At 28.7% G+C, this 15,795-nt stretch overlaps 2 protein-coding genes and 1 pseudogene across 4 annotated transcripts; 2 read left to right on the top strand and 1 right to left on the bottom strand.

Annotated features, from left to right (window-relative positions):
- The first annotated feature begins 5,388 nt into the window (after nucleotides 1-5,388).
- On the top strand, nucleotides 5,389-8,345 carry LOC104700402 (gibberellin-regulated protein 12-like). Of its 3 annotated transcripts, XM_087459301.1 has the most exons (6): nucleotides 5,389-5,485; nucleotides 5,598-5,642; nucleotides 6,017-6,076; nucleotides 6,805-6,852; nucleotides 7,058-7,088; nucleotides 8,033-8,345. In XM_087459301.1, the coding sequence occupies exons 1-6, from the start codon at nucleotides 5,423-5,425 to the stop codon at nucleotides 8,212-8,214; spliced, it is 429 nt and encodes a 142-aa protein (XP_087315427.1). In that variant the 5' UTR covers nucleotides 5,389-5,422; the 3' UTR covers nucleotides 8,215-8,345. The 3 variants fall into 3 exon arrangements, with proteins under 3 accessions (XP_087315427.1, XP_087315429.1, XP_087315428.1); XM_087459303.1 differs by lacking the exon at nucleotides 7,058-7,088; XM_087459302.1 differs by lacking the exons at nucleotides 5,389-5,485; nucleotides 5,598-5,642; nucleotides 6,017-6,076 and adding an exon at nucleotides 6,588-6,723.
- Nucleotides 8,346-9,473: 1,128 nt separating this feature from the next.
- LOC147940904 (gibberellin-regulated protein 12 pseudogene) lies at nucleotides 9,474-9,792 on the top strand (annotated as a pseudogene).
- Nucleotides 9,793-13,561: 3,769 nt separating this feature from the next.
- Nucleotides 13,562-15,709, bottom strand: LOC104700403 (indoleacetaldoxime dehydratase). The gene is made up of 4 exons (XM_010415918.2): nucleotides 15,216-15,709; nucleotides 14,527-15,018; nucleotides 14,143-14,427; nucleotides 13,562-14,034 (listed from the first exon to the last, which is right to left on the bottom strand). Exons 1-4 carry the CDS (start codon nucleotides 15,618-15,620, stop codon nucleotides 13,705-13,707), a joined length of 1,512 nt encoding a protein of 503 aa, XP_010414220.1. The 5' UTR covers nucleotides 15,621-15,709; the 3' UTR covers nucleotides 13,562-13,704.
- Between the last annotated feature and the right edge of the window lie 86 nt (nucleotides 15,710-15,795).

Below are 15,795 nucleotides of genomic sequence, written 5' to 3'. Positions count from 1 at the left end.
GAGATTCGGTGATCAGTTTCGAGCAGAACGTGTCTGCGGGGTCTATGTCGATCGACACCAAGTGGGTGCCGGTCGACACCATGTTGGGGCTAGTGTTGATCGACACCAAGTGGGTGTCGGTCGACACCAGATTGGGGCTAGTGTCGATCGACACCAACTTGTCTGTCGCGTGTTTTTCCTGGTTTGTTGTGTTTTGTTTGTTTTTTGTTAAACATTGGAATTTCAGTTGCTTGTGTGTATAGCCCAGTAGATGGGAGGATTGCCTCACTAAATATTTATGATAATACTTACACATCTCAATTGTTGTTTGTGGTGTGCAGGTTTGTGACGTGGAATCATGGCGATGAGGAGGAAAATGATTTAGGGTCTTGTTTGTGTGATGTTGGTTATGTTATTGGAACCTTGGATAGAATTATGCTAGGTTGATGGATAGAATGGTTAGGAACCTAATTGTGTTGATGATGTATTGGTTTCGTGTTGTTGGTATGTCTCTGCTGTATATAATGGTTATTACCAGTTTAGTGATAAATTGTGGTTTGTGTTGGTTTAATTAAGTAATATGCGATGGTTAGTTATTTATTGTATTTAAAAAAAAACGGGTCGGGTCTTTTTAGTTTGATATCAAATCTACATTTTGGATAAATTTTCTATGCAACTTTTTACCACAAGAAAATGGGTGAATAAATAATATATCGAAACGAAACTTGATTTTGGGTAAAGTTTAATTATAAGTCAAGTATCTAGCAAAACAAATTTGGACAAAACTAAACAAAAAATAATAATTACTTAGCTTGAGTCAGTTATACAGGTGTTGTTAAATAATAATAATATGGTATTATGTTGTAATAATTTAGAGACAAAAAAAGAACGAATATAGATACTTGCAATTTTAAATATCAAGATATAGTAAGAAATTTGTAATTTAGAATCTCTATATAAATAGAATCAAATAAATAAGAGAGATAGTTCCAATCATAGATAGTGTTTTTCAGTGTCTTCAACAAGCGATGTTGTAAAAGCGATGAAAAAGTGGAACACGACACAAAAAGTTATCGGTAAAGTTTTCTTTAAAGAGATACATATCTTCAGAGTTGTTTAAACTTATAGTATAAGATATTTAATTTGCCACCGGTATACCTTTAATTTGCCACCGGTATACCTTTAATTTGACAATTGATAGTTGAGTTGTACAACAAAAGAAACTAAGCCTTAATTACAATTGTTAGAGAATAAGTAAGTGAACATGAAAAGGGAAACCTTCCATGTCGTTCATTAGGTTAAATAATTGTGGTTTTGAGATTAATAATCATAACTTGGATAAATCAATTTTGAGCACAGTTGAAGTGATCTCTACCATGAATTCTGGAAAAGAGGTTTATTCTTGCACTTGTGTATTTTCTCAAACTGTTACTTTACTCTCCACGGTCTTAGACTTTCTTTATCGGAGGTTCATAAGAGAGATCTTAGTGTTTTGTTGGAAAAAAAAAATCAGAAAAAAGGAAAAAATGTAAGGGAACCTCTTATATAGAAACCCCAATTCTGTTCTAAGAGACGAAACGTGTCAACGCGCTGTTGGCCAGAAAAAATAATAGAAAAGGGGGAAAAATTGGCTTGCGATTAATTTCATTTGTTTAGTGTCTCTCTTTCTCTCGCTATCGAAGACTCGAAACGACAAAGGTGAGAATTTGGAATCGAAGGTTCTGGAGGAAATGGAGATTGCTGTCGGAAGAGATGCGTAACAGAGGCGAATGAATGACTCGGCCGTGTCCCATCGTGATGCTTGAATCGTCTCCGTGACATGAAGCAGGCGATTTGAATTCGGAGTCAACTCAATCGGAAGAGATTGAGTCAATTGGAATCAGAGGGTAAGTTTCTCAATACAATAGATTGTAATCCCGATTAGTGTTTTATAACTAGGGTTCTTTGATTTCGGATCGCAATTTATGGTTATTTGATGTTTTTTAGAAAATTAGGGTTCTTGGTGTTCATGTGTTCTGATAGGATCCATACTTTTAGTAGATTTATCTTCTTAATGTTCGATTATGATTAAGCAGAATAGATTTTGGTATGTGTTGATCGTTAAGTGTTGCTTTAAACGGATGTGGGTCTGTTTGTGTTCTTGACACATGATCGTAGAGGAAGAAGAAGAATCGAAACAAATAATTAAAGTCCGTTCTTTTTCTTCCCTGTGAATTCCACCGCAAACCCAAAAAACAGAACAAAAAAAAAAACTTCATTTTATTGTTCTCTCTCTCTTTTGGTCCAACTTGTGAGTCTCAAAGTTTGGTAATTTATCATTTTTGGTTAAAAATTATGTGTCTTTTTAATCCTTGTTCTGATAATTGGGGGTGGTTTTAATTGATTGATTGAATGTGGTTTTGGAGATTCTTCATGACACACTGACTGGTTGTCTATTTTTATTATATGTAGGAGGGATTCTGGTTTCATCGCGCCTAGAAAGACTACTTGATGCTTGCGTATTGGATCCCCAAAGATGTCCATACGCTTCCTGCCAATGCATCCCACCGTGTTGGCATAGGTGCCTATGTCATTAACCACAACAAAGAGATGTGATGAGATGAGATTTTCAATGTTTTTTTTTTCATTTGAAAACATCTCCAAGAATGGATCACATCTCTGTTTCTGTATTTTTTTTCATCCAAAAGGTGCTGGTAGTTCAAGAGAAGACAGGACGATTTCAAGGCCAAGGTTTTGGCGCCTGGTCAACAAGGAAACTTGTACTACAACACCTGCGACTTACATTCGGGTCATTGACCTTCAACAGAGCAATCCTCACAGATTCTAACGAAGCTGGTTTATTTGCTTCCTCTCTCTCTCTCTCTCTCTCTTTATGTAAGCACTTTGACTGACTCTTGAATCTATTTAGCCCTCAACCAAAAACATAAAAAGCCTCACAAATGAAAACATTTGCATTCAGTGCGATCCAAATGCAATACAATGGCTTTAGGTTACATACAATATTCAATGAAGCAGATTCGTTAGTGAATCCTATTGTTCAACAAACACACTTGATCCTCTTTACACAGATTCAAACAAGCTGGTTTATTTGTCAACGCCTATTTATTTACCAAAACAAGATCCCAAATATTTTTGATTTTGGAGCAAACCAGTATTAAAATTAATCATTTTCTCCATTTATAAATTGCACTTCTATTGTAATATGTATTAATGTTTTTATTATGTTTTGTATGTTTGAAAATTAATTAAATGCAATATTTTCTATTTTTATAAAATCTTAAATGTTTACACATTTATACCACTTATATTCTATCTAAAAATTTTAAATTTCAAAAAACAATATTTTCAAAAATAAGAGACCCAAAATTAGAACCTACCATTAGAGGAGAAAATTTTAAAAGATCATGGGTTCTTATATTCAAAATAATACACAATTAATTCATATAATAATCAAACAGTGTTTAACAACCCCATTATAACATACCATCGATAATCTTGCTCTTAAGAACCTTACCACTATGTGCCGACATATAATTTTTAAATTTTGATTACAAATCTTTATTAGGGAAAATCACATTTTAAACCTTCAAAGTGTCATTAAGTAGCACTTTAAACCTTGAGATATTTTCACTAACACTATAAACCTTTAAAATGATTCTACTAACACTTTAAACCTTAAAACTAACTTTTCTGTTTGTACTGCCACGAAAGATGACAGAACAGTAATATCCGTCAACGTGAAATAGTTAAACTATGTTGCTTTGATTTAAATACTTATTTAATTAATTTAATTTAAATTAATTATTTATGACGATTGATTAAAAAAAATTAAAAATACATCAAAGCAAAAAAAATGAAGAATCAGAGGTAAGGTTAAAACATTTGACAAATGTAAATTGAAGACGACAATATTTTTAGAAAATTCATTGGTTTCCAATGAGAAGTCAATCGATTTGAATCAGAATCCAATGGAGATACATTTACTAAAAGGATTAATAATGTGAAGAGTAAAGTCGTAAAAGTTTTGTATACAATGAAGATAAACACAAATTTTTTCTTTATCTTTTTATTTATATATAAAAACTAAAACTAATTAAAATTTAAATTAAACCAACATAGTTTAACTATTTCACGTTGACGGGTATTATTATTCTGTTATTTTTTATAGCGGTATAAAAATGAAAGTTAGTTTTAAGGTTTAAATTGTTAGTAAAATCATTTTAAAGGTTCAAAGTGTTAGTAAAATCATTTTAACACTTAAAAATACACTACAATGTGGTTATATAGTAGATGTGTTATAAATAGGACATGTTGGAATTAATAAAATATCATTAAATTTGTGATAACACGGCTTAAATTTTTATTTTATTATTTGTCGACAATACTAATTAATGTTAGAATATTTGACATATAAAACCAAGTTTATTTAACTAAGAGTGTGTTAAATAATTAAATCATTAGGAAAAATGTGATTTTTAATCACAACATATAAATTACTTATTAAGTTATTATGTATCTAGACCCCTTATTTTTTGTTATAGTAATTAAAAATTAAAATAGAATCTTAAACACTAAATGAAACAAACAAAATATAATAAACAAATAATCATGGAGTTTATTGCTGCTTAAAAATTTAATATAAACATTTAGCCGCATAAACGGTCAGAAAATTTTATTTACAAAATATCCAATATTTAACAAACAAGTACAACAAACATAAAATATAAATAAAATAAAAATTATATGTACCGTAGCGCATATTAAAATCTAGTATTAAAATATGATTGATGCCATTTGAAATAGACTAAAGAAGAGTTACGAACACATATAGTAGATGTATCAAAGGAAGAATAGTATTAGACTGTAATTGTCACAACAGGGCCGGTCCAGACCTAAAGCCCAACAAAAATGTGTTTTAGACAGCAGATCATATTTGAATATTAAGGAGCATCACGTTTAGAAAATGTTCTTCACGTTTTATGTCTTATTCATGGCAGGAGGTGACTAGATCGATCCATTCTAAACGAAGATTTTAATACTTTTTTTTGTTTTGTTTGTAAACGGGCAACACAAATTTTTATGGGCTTTACGCATCCAAACACTTGGGATCGACAATTGTCACAAACTCACAATGATACAATATGACTTTTCAAGATTGAAAAATAGGTAATGCTTATTTGTTTCATAAAATTATTTTATGAAAGGATACAAATCCTTGAATAATAAATGCTATTTTTCAACCATATTAAAGGAATTATTTCAAAATTTAATTTAGAAAGAAATCACATCTTTGAATATAATAAAATGTCAACATATATTAAATGTGTCTCATTATTGAATACCTTCAATAAGATGTCAATGTTATTGATTATAAATAGATTTAACACTCACTTTAGAATACAGACTAAAAAAAAATCAAAACTGAAAAGAAAAAGTAAAAAAAATGGTGAAGCTCATTGTTGTCTTTATTGTATCTTGTTTGTTGCTTGCTATTCAATTTTCTAATGTAAAATTTCAAATACATTTTTTTTTAACTTCAAATACTTGTTATCATTCTTATGGATTATAAATTCATTAAAAGTTGGGTTCTTATATTTATTTTCTTTTTTTTGGTATAGGCTGGTGAACTAGAAAGTCCACGTGAAGCACCTGAAATCCATAAGGTATATATTCTTTTATATAAAATGATAAATTATAAAAGAAAATGTTTTCTTAAAAAACGAAAAATATATATTACAGACAATAATATCACAGATGTATATTGTTTTCCTAAAAATATTGTAAATTAATATATATATATATATATATATATTTATTAATTGACAAAAAAAACATGTATAATTTTATTATTCTTTTGCATCACAAATTTATATGTGTTATCTTACAAAATTCAGATGGGAGGAGAAGGCTCACTTCGACCAGAAGGTAAAATTGTTAGAAAAGTCACTTGTTCTTTCATTCATATTCAATGTCATGAATAATAATAATACTTATTGTTTAGTCATTTATTTATTATTATTTTAATACTTTTGTGCAGAATGTCCAGCGGAATGTCAACGTCGATGTTCAGCGACATCTCACAAGAAACATTAATTTTGTGAGTTTTCTAACTTACATGCACCATAAATATTCGATTAATTACAATAATTTTTTAAGGAAAATCTATTTAAGTTTACATTTAATTTAACATTTAATATTTTCGAAGTAATTGAATAATATATAACGTAAAAACTCATAGTTTCAGATATTTGTGAACCGAATTTGATTTATTTGATTTCAGGTTTTTTTTAAATGACATGATCCGGAAGTAGATTTGTACTTCTCTTTTTACTGATACATACGTACTTTTTCTATTCTTCAAAAAAAAATATATATATAGGGAATCTTGTTTTGTCAACTTATTAACACAATTTTAGGAAATTATTTTAGGAAAGGAAACATATCTTTGAATAATAAATACTATATTGTCTACCATATTAATAAAATTATTTCATAAAATTAATTTAGAAAGAACTCACATATATCTTTGAATATGATAAAAGTCAACATTTATTAATTGTGTTTATTTGAATACAATCAATAATATGCCAATGTTATTGGTTATAATTAGATTAAACACTCACTTTAGAATACACTCAAAAAAAAAAAAAAAAACAAGAGTGAAAAGAAAAAGTTTAAAAAATGGTGAAGCTCATCGTTGTCTTCATTGTATCTTGTTTGTTGCTTGCTATTCAATTTTCTAATGTAAAATTTCAAATACTTGTTTTTATTCTTATGGATTATAAACTCATTAAAATTTGGGTTATTATATTTATTTTGGTACAGGCAGAGGAATTGGAAAGTCCAGGTGAAGCACCTGCAATCTATAAGAAGGTATATGTTTTTTTATGAAATGATAAATTATGAAAGCAAATATTTTCAAAAAAAATAGAGAAGAACAAACAAACAACAATATCACATATATATATATTATTTTCCAAACTTTTAGTTTAATATATATTAATTGACGAAAAAAACATGTATAATTTTATTATTCTTTTGCATCACAAATTTATATGTGTTATCTTACAAAATTCAGATGGGAGGAGAAGGCTCACTTCTACCAGAAGGTAAATTGTAAATAACATCACTTGTTTTTTCATTCATATATTCTCAATGAATGCAGTGGATAATAATACCTTATTTATTATTGTTTTATTTATTATCTATACTAGTATTTTTGCAACAGTTTATGCAGTGGTTTACATTTAATTTCATTTAAAACTTATATTCAAATCCAAATAAGTTTAGTTAATTCTCTTTACTATCTTTATAATCAAACAGAATTAAAATATTTTAAATATCCATATATATTATTCTATAATTAATATAGATATTTAGAAGATTTATTCCATATTAAAAACATTATTGTCCGATCATCTTTTTTTTATTTTAAAATTTAAATGTAGTGAATCATCATATAATACATAAAGTTGATAAAAATGTATATTTTTTCCTGCATATATTGTGATTTGAATTTTTTTAAACGAACATATATTATTTAATTAATATAAAAAGTGTGTGTTCAACATAAATATATCGTAAATTTACCGTATATAATAAATCATAGAATTTTAAAAAGTTTATAATTTATAACTGATATATCTAAACTTAATAAAAAGTTTAAAATTATGAATATTTAAACCTATTAAATTTTCAAAATTACAAAAACGAGTTATATTACATGAAGGGTTATATGATATTACATGATTGAATTGATAATACTAAAAAATAAAATATCATTAATATGATACTTCAATACAGGTTAAATCCTTATTTTACTCTTTTAACAACACCAATATAAAATATGTCGAATCAAACTGATTTAATTAAGATTGTATTAAAAAAAACTGTTGTGCAGTATAACACGAATTATATACTAAATCACTAAAATTAATAAAAGAGTATATTAGCAAAATTAGTATTAAAATTGTACATTAAAAAAATCAAAAAAAAAAAGTGTTTTGTGGTATACCGCGAATCATAAACTAGTTGTTTTTATATTTTTGTGCAGAATATCCAGCGGAATGTCAACGTCAATGTTCAGCGACATCTCACAAGGAACCATGTTTGTTCTTTTGCAACAAATGTTGTATGAAATGTTTATGCGTACCATCGGGAACATATGGACACAAAGAAGAATGTCCTTGCTACGATAACTGGAGGAGCAAAGAAGGTGGACCTAAATGTCCATAATAACTTAAAAATAATATCTATTTAGTTTGTTTCTTAATAAATTCTATGTTGGTCATGCCTATTTCTAATAGACATTGTATCTTCTATTGCAAAACTAAATTTAAATGAAAATTATTAGAGCTTCTCACAAAGAATGGGCCTAAGCATATTCCATCCCATCTCTCTGACTATGCTCATTCCCAAATGAATTATTTTTATTTTTTTTCTATATAAAAATAAAAATAAAACATTATTGTGCAATTTCTGAATAAGAAAAAAGATAGAGGAAGGTTTATAATGCAAGTAGAGGTGTTAAATGGGCCGGCCCGCGTCCATCTGGGCCGTCTGCAGCGGGAAGATTCTATCTTCTGGACTGCGACAGGCCGGCCCGCTAAGCTTGTGGATATAAATTTTGTCCAAGTCCGCCCCGCTAAGTCCAGCGGACTGGTCCGCGGGCCTAAAAATATATTTAAAAATAAAATAAAATTAATAAATAATAATTTTAATAAAATTAATGTTTATATTGATTTTTATAGATGTTTTACTTTTTTACATTAAATTTATTTATGTTACCATATACTTTTAAAAGATATATATATAGATATATATATATAATTATATAAAATAATTATATATCTATATTAAATATTTAAAGACTGCGGGCCGACCTGTCAACCCGCAAACATAACCAGCTAAAACCCGCAATCTGTTTGGACTAGGCCCGCAAGACCCACTTTTTTAATGGATCTAATATTTAGTATCCATACATGCGCCGCTGAGATACTATTTAGACTAGACCCACGGGCATTATGCCTGTTTGACACCTCTAAATGCAATCAAACTTAAGGACAAAAAGAAAGAAACTCATCGAACAAATTTTTAATTTTACAAAATAATAAAAAACCAAACCTTTGATTTTTAATTGTTTTCTAGATAATATTGACATAAACCTTAGTACAAAAATTTGTTACTGTTAGTACTTATATTTATCAATAAAACACAATATCTCTGATTACAACGAAGGTTTCTAAAATATTTTATATCCAAATTGCAAAATATTTTATATATGAAAATATTTCGTATGCTATATATATTTTGTTTTGGTACAGGCCGAAGAATTAGATAGTTCAGTTGATGCACCTGCAGCCCATAAGGTATAATTTTTATATAAAACATCAGATTATGAAAAAATAATATTGCAGACTATTACTTTTTTCAAACTCTTTACTGTAACCATTCTTTTACATCACAAATTTATGTGCATCCTCCAACAAATTCAGATGGAAGGAGAAGGCTCACTTCGACCAGAAGGTAACTTAAAAAAAAAAACCCGTGTTATTTCATTTATATAATCAATAAATAATTGAACCATTTCGTTAATAATTTATTTAATGTTTTATTGAATTTTTTTGTCCAGAATGTCCAAAGGCATGTGAATATCGATGTTCAGCGACATCTCACAAGAAACCATGTTTGTTCTTTTGCAACAAATGTTGTATGAAATGTTTGTGCGTACCATCGAGAACACATTGATACAAAGAAGAATGCTCTTGCTAAGATAATTGGAAAACCAAAGAAGGTGGACCTAAATGTCCATAATAACATAAAAATTAAAATTAAAAATAATATATAGTATTTAGTTTCTTCTTAATAAAATCTATGTTGGTCATGCCTATTTCTAATATGTATCTTTTATTTATTTTATTGCAAACCTAAAGTTAATGCACACATATATATTAAAGAACAATTGGTTTACTCTATAAAGTAATAGCAGAGTATCATGATTTCAAAATTATTATTTTATAGGGCCTAAGTATATTCCATCCCATCTCAAAAATAAAAATGCAAACGTTTTATGCAATTTTGAAAAAAAATAAGAAAAAAGACGAAGGGGAGAAGGCGGTTTATAATGCAAGCAAACTCTTTTTTTTTTGTATGAATGTAAAATTATATTTAATAAAAAAGTTTTTACAATAAATGCAACTTCAAGCTGAGTAGAAGTGTTAATAAATCAATAGCTAGTAACTATGGTGTTGGAACCAAAAAAGAAGACCGTATGCATAAGCTGGAATGCAAGCAAACTCTGCAAGGGCAAAAGAAAGAAACTCATCGAACACATTTACAATTTACCAAAGTAATACCCTAACAAGCGATGGGGAACAAGAAAAGATATTCAGGTCTTATAAAAAGTTTAAATTAGTATTAAGGACAAAATTAAATTTCAGATACAAAAAATATAAAAATCAGTTGTGTTATAAAATCAAATCTGATCATCAAACTCAAATCTGATCATCATAAAGTCTAGGATTTGGCCATCGAAGACTTTAGAACCTCCGGGAATGAAGGTGAGTTTGCTCTGGGAACCAGTTCTTCCTCTTTGGATTCTATTCTAACAAAAAACATAAAAAATTGAAAATACAATGTTTATTCTTATACTAGGGTTTGAACCCACACGTACCGTGGGTTTATTTGATATATTTTCATGAAAATTATATATGATTAATGACGGTAATGAAATATTATCTTATAAAAAGTTTAAATTAGTATTAAGGACAAAATTAAATTTCAGATACAAAAAATATAAAAATCAGTTGTGTTATAAAATCAAATCTGATCAGAAAAATCATGAGTTTAACTTGACGTCCAGGCGAAGCGGATCAAACTGGTGACCTCACATATCCTAAACTATTTCTTTGACCACCTATGTTTATAAATCGAAACAATTTTATAATCATGAATTTATCTCATTTTTCATATTTAATTGATAGATGCAACCTATGTTTTCGTGTTCTTTTATTCAATGTTTCTTATTCTTCATATTAATTTATTGTCATTTTCATTGTCAAATTTTATGGTAATTGTCATCATTATTTTTATCGTCCGGTTCTTCGTTATACACATCTTATTTTTCTTCTTCCTCGTCAACATCTTCACATTCTTCCACTAAAAAACCTTTTTTTTATATTACCACACAATTTGTTAACCATCAAACTCCAAGACCAAAATCATTTATTTTCTCATAAAATTTGTGCAATTCATGAAGACCAGCATAGTCAACACATGCACCCAATTATTGATAATTTCATCTATATATTTATTCGGTTTTAGATCCACACGTATTGAAACTTCTCAAGCTAAAATCCTTATTTGTAGAGAAAGTATTTACTTCCAGAGAAAGTAATATAAACAAATGTATAGTTAAAACAACTTTTCGTCGATCCTTCCTCTTTAAACTCAAATAACATCAAATCAAGGTCTTGCGACGTCAATCCTTCTTTCTTAGACTTAAAAATACAATTTTTACTGCAAGAATATCAAATCATCTATAAAGTCATACACAAAAACATGTTTTAAAGCTCATAAGAGATATAAAACACAAACGAAAAAAATAAGATATTTTCAAGATATTAAATTTTTTTGATATATAATATTTAGTAATTCTTAAACTTTTAAATTTTCAATGGAGATTAAATATTTTAAATATTTTAAACTTTAGATGTAGTTTAAATATTTGTAACATTTTTTGTTTTGGTGTTAAATACTAACGACACTTTAACTTTTTATAGAGTTTAATTAGTTATAATATTTTAAACTTTTTATGGAGGTATTTATAATATTTTTAAAATTCTATAAAGTTTAAATATAAACCTTTAAAAAATTTTAATTTGTTAAAATAAATCAAATAAAACTTTTAAATTTAGAAACCTGATAAATCAAACTTCCTGATAATTTATAGTTAAAAACATATTAGTTTTATTTATAATGGTTCTCAGCCATAGTCTAAAATTTTCTAGCTGATGTGGGACGTTGTACATATTTCTTTTATTTCTACAGATTTTACTTTTTTTTCTAAAAAAACTTAATAATATAGATTACTACTATATTTCCAAAAATATTAATTAGTGAAATATCTAATTCTTATCGGTTGTTTTAAATCCTATATGGACACCTTTAGGAGTTTATAGCTTCAAATTTTTATTAGTATAGATATAATATTTCAAAATTTCTATGGAGGTTAAGTAATTGTAATATTTTAAAACATTTATGAGGTTTAAATATTTTTAATATTTGAACCTTTTAAAGGTTTCAATATTTATAATATTTTAAACTTTTAAAATTTATAAATTATAAATTTTTAAAAACCTTTGAAAAGCTAATAATTTAAAAGCTATAATATTTTGAAACCTTTTAAAAGCTAAGACTTTTAAAAGTTTCAATATTTATAATATTTTAAATTTTTAAAAGGTTTCAAAATATAATATTTGAACCTTTTAAAAATTTTCAATATTTATAATATTTAACTTTTAAAATTTTTAAATATTATAATGTTTTTTTTGAAACTTTTTAAAGTTTTAATATGATCAAATAAAAAACCGGATCAAACCAAATAAAACTTTTAAACTTGGACGCCTGATAAATCAAGTTTTCTTGCTCATTCGTTGTTGGAAACATATTAATCTTATTTATACTGATTCTGAACCATTTCTAAAAAATTTCTATCCGATGTGGGACGTTGTACATAATTATTTTATTTCCATAAATTTCCCTAAAAGTTCTTAATACAGAAAATTCCAGAAATTTTTAAAAAATATTAATGAATGACATGTCAAATCCTGATTGGTTGTTTAAAATAATTTTTAATATAGAAAATTCTGGAAAATTTTTAAAATTGTTAATTAATGATATGTCGAATCCTGATAGGGTGTTTAAAATCCTATGTGGACAGTCTTAAAAGCTTATAGCTCCTACTTTTATTTAGAATAGATTCTAAGTAGAAACTGTTGGGTTTTGGGCTATGTACGTAATCCTTTTTCTTAAAGAAAATTTACATTTAGATATCTATTAATATAATATTTGGTGTTGCCCTAGGAAGATTAAATCTCATCCAATAAAAATTAACAATTTATTACAGAATAAATAGTATTGATGTATACCTTAGTACAAAAATTTATTACTGTTAAAAGTATTTATATTTATCAAGTAAAACACATATAGTGAAAAACTTTTGTTCAAATTCAAGACCTAAACATAAGTTTATAGGTTTCAGTTTTCTTCTCGCATATAAGATATTTTATTTTTAATCAAATAATTTATATGAAAGATAAATATGAGTCATATATGGGAAAAAAAAATAATTCTCGAATATAAGTTTATAACAATAATATATGTAGATTTAATCCAAAAAATCAAGTAATTTAGATATTATATTTTAAGATCCTCATAGTCAAAAGCGATTATTAAAAATTCTATGAAATATATTTTAAAATTTGTAGTATTAAATTAATTTTAAATTTAGCTAACAAATGATAGACTTACATAAAAAAGTTAGTGAGATTTATGGAAGACTCATAAATAATTTTTAAAAATGTTTTTTTAATCATATAATGATTCACTTTATTAATTGTTTATAGATAACTAAGCGCATGCTTAGTTATATTCCAAAATGAAGGGTTGTCAATTCTTACAACTCTTCTTATTAGTGTTATAAAACAAGGTAAAAGAAAAAGCCTTTTACATCACAGAAGATGGAAACGCAATGAGAGGGAACTTGCGGCAAACATCGATACCAATGGCCTCAGCTAGATCAGATTCATCCCCATTTGGACCAGCCTCTACCCTCCAGTCAAATCGGCCTACAACGTTGGCTACTGTCACCTCTGCCAAACCCAAAGCAAGTCCTATCCCTGGACATATCCTTCTCCCTGACCCGAATGGAATGTAGTTCAAATCTTTTCCATGATAATCCACAGCTGACTCTAAGTGTCTCTCTGGTTTAAATTCTTCTGCATCTGGTCCCCAAACTGCAGGGTCTCTTTGGATTGCCCAAGCATTGACGATCACCTAGACGCCAAACATATTTCTTTTTAGTTTATAACCATGACTTAAGATGTGTATGTAAAGTTATGTGTGAACAAGTTGACTGCTAAGGTAAAAAATATATTTCTTTACCTCTGTCCCTGCGGCTATGTTATATCCCTTTACTTTGACATCTTCACTTAAGAGTCTGGGAAGTATAAGTGGAAGAGAAGGATGCAACCTGAGGACTTCTTTAATCACGGCTTTTAAGTATGGCATATTCTCAACTTCTTTTTCTTTAATGTATGAAGTATTTGGCGTCATGGTTGACCGAATCTCATCTTGGAGTTTCTTCATACTCTCTGGACGTCTGATCAGCTCCGTCATTGTCCATTCTAGTAGAGTTGAAGTTGTAGACGTTCCACCTATAAACATATCCTGATGAAGTAATGAAAAGTTACATGTCATTACTCAAACTAAAAATGTTGCATACGTGATGAAAATTATTAATGATTTGGCTTATAAATGATAACCTACCAAGATCATAAATTTTATGTCGTTTCTTTCAACTTGGAATCCATTATTCTCTTCTTTTTCGATTGATAACAATATATCAACGAAATCCGCTTTCTGATTACCCGCGTCTAAATGTTCTTGCACCACTTTGTCCATAAGATCACTAAAACCTTTACTCACTTCCTTAATCCTATTATTAAAACCGTTGATCCTATCTATCCATGCCAATTCAGGGATGTAGTCCCCTATCGGGAACTCGCCTAAAAGCTCCATGATCTGCCTCACTCGCTTCTTGAGATCTCTTGCGGTTTCGTCCTCACTATGTTTTCTTCCCAAGGCAACTCTACTCGTAACATCGCTTGGTAGAGTAATAAAGAGTTCGCTCAGATTTTCGGATGAAGAAGAAGAACTTGCTTTCTCCAGCTTCTTCAACATTGCCTTTAACTCCTCTTCTCTTACCGTCTCAAAGGACGCAACCATTTTGTTGGTGAGCAGATTCAGAATGCATATACTCTTCATCCAAAATAAGATTCAAAACCATAATTAGTTGATAGAAGAATATACATAATATTATAGATTTCGTTAGTGCATGCATGTGTGAGTGTAAGTTGCATGCAGACCGAAAAAATATAAAAATAATACATAGATATTAAATTAGAAAAAAAAAAAAAAGTTAAAAGAGGAATTAGAAAGGGCTACTAGTGAAATACCTTCATTTGTCTCCAATATTCTCCATAGGGAGCAAACACTACATCACGCCCACCATTCATAAGCCCATGAACAGCTTTTGATCTGGGACGGTTAGCAAACTTATGATCGTGTGTTTTCATTACCTCATGAGCGGCTTCACCGGAGGAGACTACTAGTATGGGGACACGACCAAAATGAAGGAGCATGAGTGGTCCATACCGGAGGCTGAGGGATCGGAGGGAACGGTGAGGGTGGAGGCTGAGCTGGTGGAGGTTACCAATCAAGGGAAGCCGCCATGGGGAGGGTGGTCGGTTCACTTTGGTGACGGTTCGTTTGAGGAATTTTGTAAGCAAGACAAGGGTTAAAATTGTCGTTGAGACCAAAGAGAACATCAAGATCATTTCCATTTCTTGGATATTGCTCATGTAGGAAAGTGTTTGATTGGTGATTTGTAAGTCCTCTTCTCCTTGTAATTTATAAGCTTTTGCTGGAACCCATCAGCTCGTCAACAAGCACGAATAATCATTTTATAATGTTTATATGTATATAAAATGAGTGCATGTTTGTTTACGTTGAATATTAATAATACTATAGTTAGTG

Source organism: Camelina sativa, chromosome 7, assembly GCF_030686135.1.
Source record: "Camelina sativa cultivar CO46 ecotype springtype chromosome 7, ASM3068613v1".
NCBI lineage: Eukaryota > Viridiplantae > Streptophyta > Magnoliopsida > Brassicales > Brassicaceae > Camelina > Camelina sativa.
The sequence above is the reverse complement of the archived record's forward strand: the minus strand, read 5'-3'. Positions and strand labels throughout refer to the sequence as shown.

Bases quoted from the DNA above. Each gene is read 5' to 3' on its own strand.
- LOC104700403 (XM_010415918.2), bottom strand. From the start codon at position 15,620: ATGAGCAATATCCAAGAAATGGAAATGATCTTGATGTTCTCTTTGGTC. The intron at 14,428-14,526 runs GTAGGTTATCAT...TTACTTCATCAG, and splicing joins ACATAAAATTTATGATCTTG to GATATGTTTATAGGTGGAAC. The intron at 14,035-14,142 runs GTAAAGAAATAT...TTTGGCGTCTAG, and splicing joins ACATAGCCGCAGGGACAGAG to GTGATCGTCAATGCTTGGGC.
- LOC104700402 (XM_087459301.1), top strand. From the start codon at position 5,423: ATGGTGAAGCTCATTGTTGTCTTTATTGTATCTTGTTTGTTGCTTGCT. The intron at 5,486-5,597 runs GTAAAATTTCAA...TTTTTGGTATAG, and splicing joins TTGCTATTCAATTTTCTAAT to GCTGGTGAACTAGAAAGTCC. The intron at 5,643-6,016 runs GTATATATTCTT...ACTTTTGTGCAG, and splicing joins AAGCACCTGAAATCCATAAG to AATGTCCAGCGGAATGTCAA.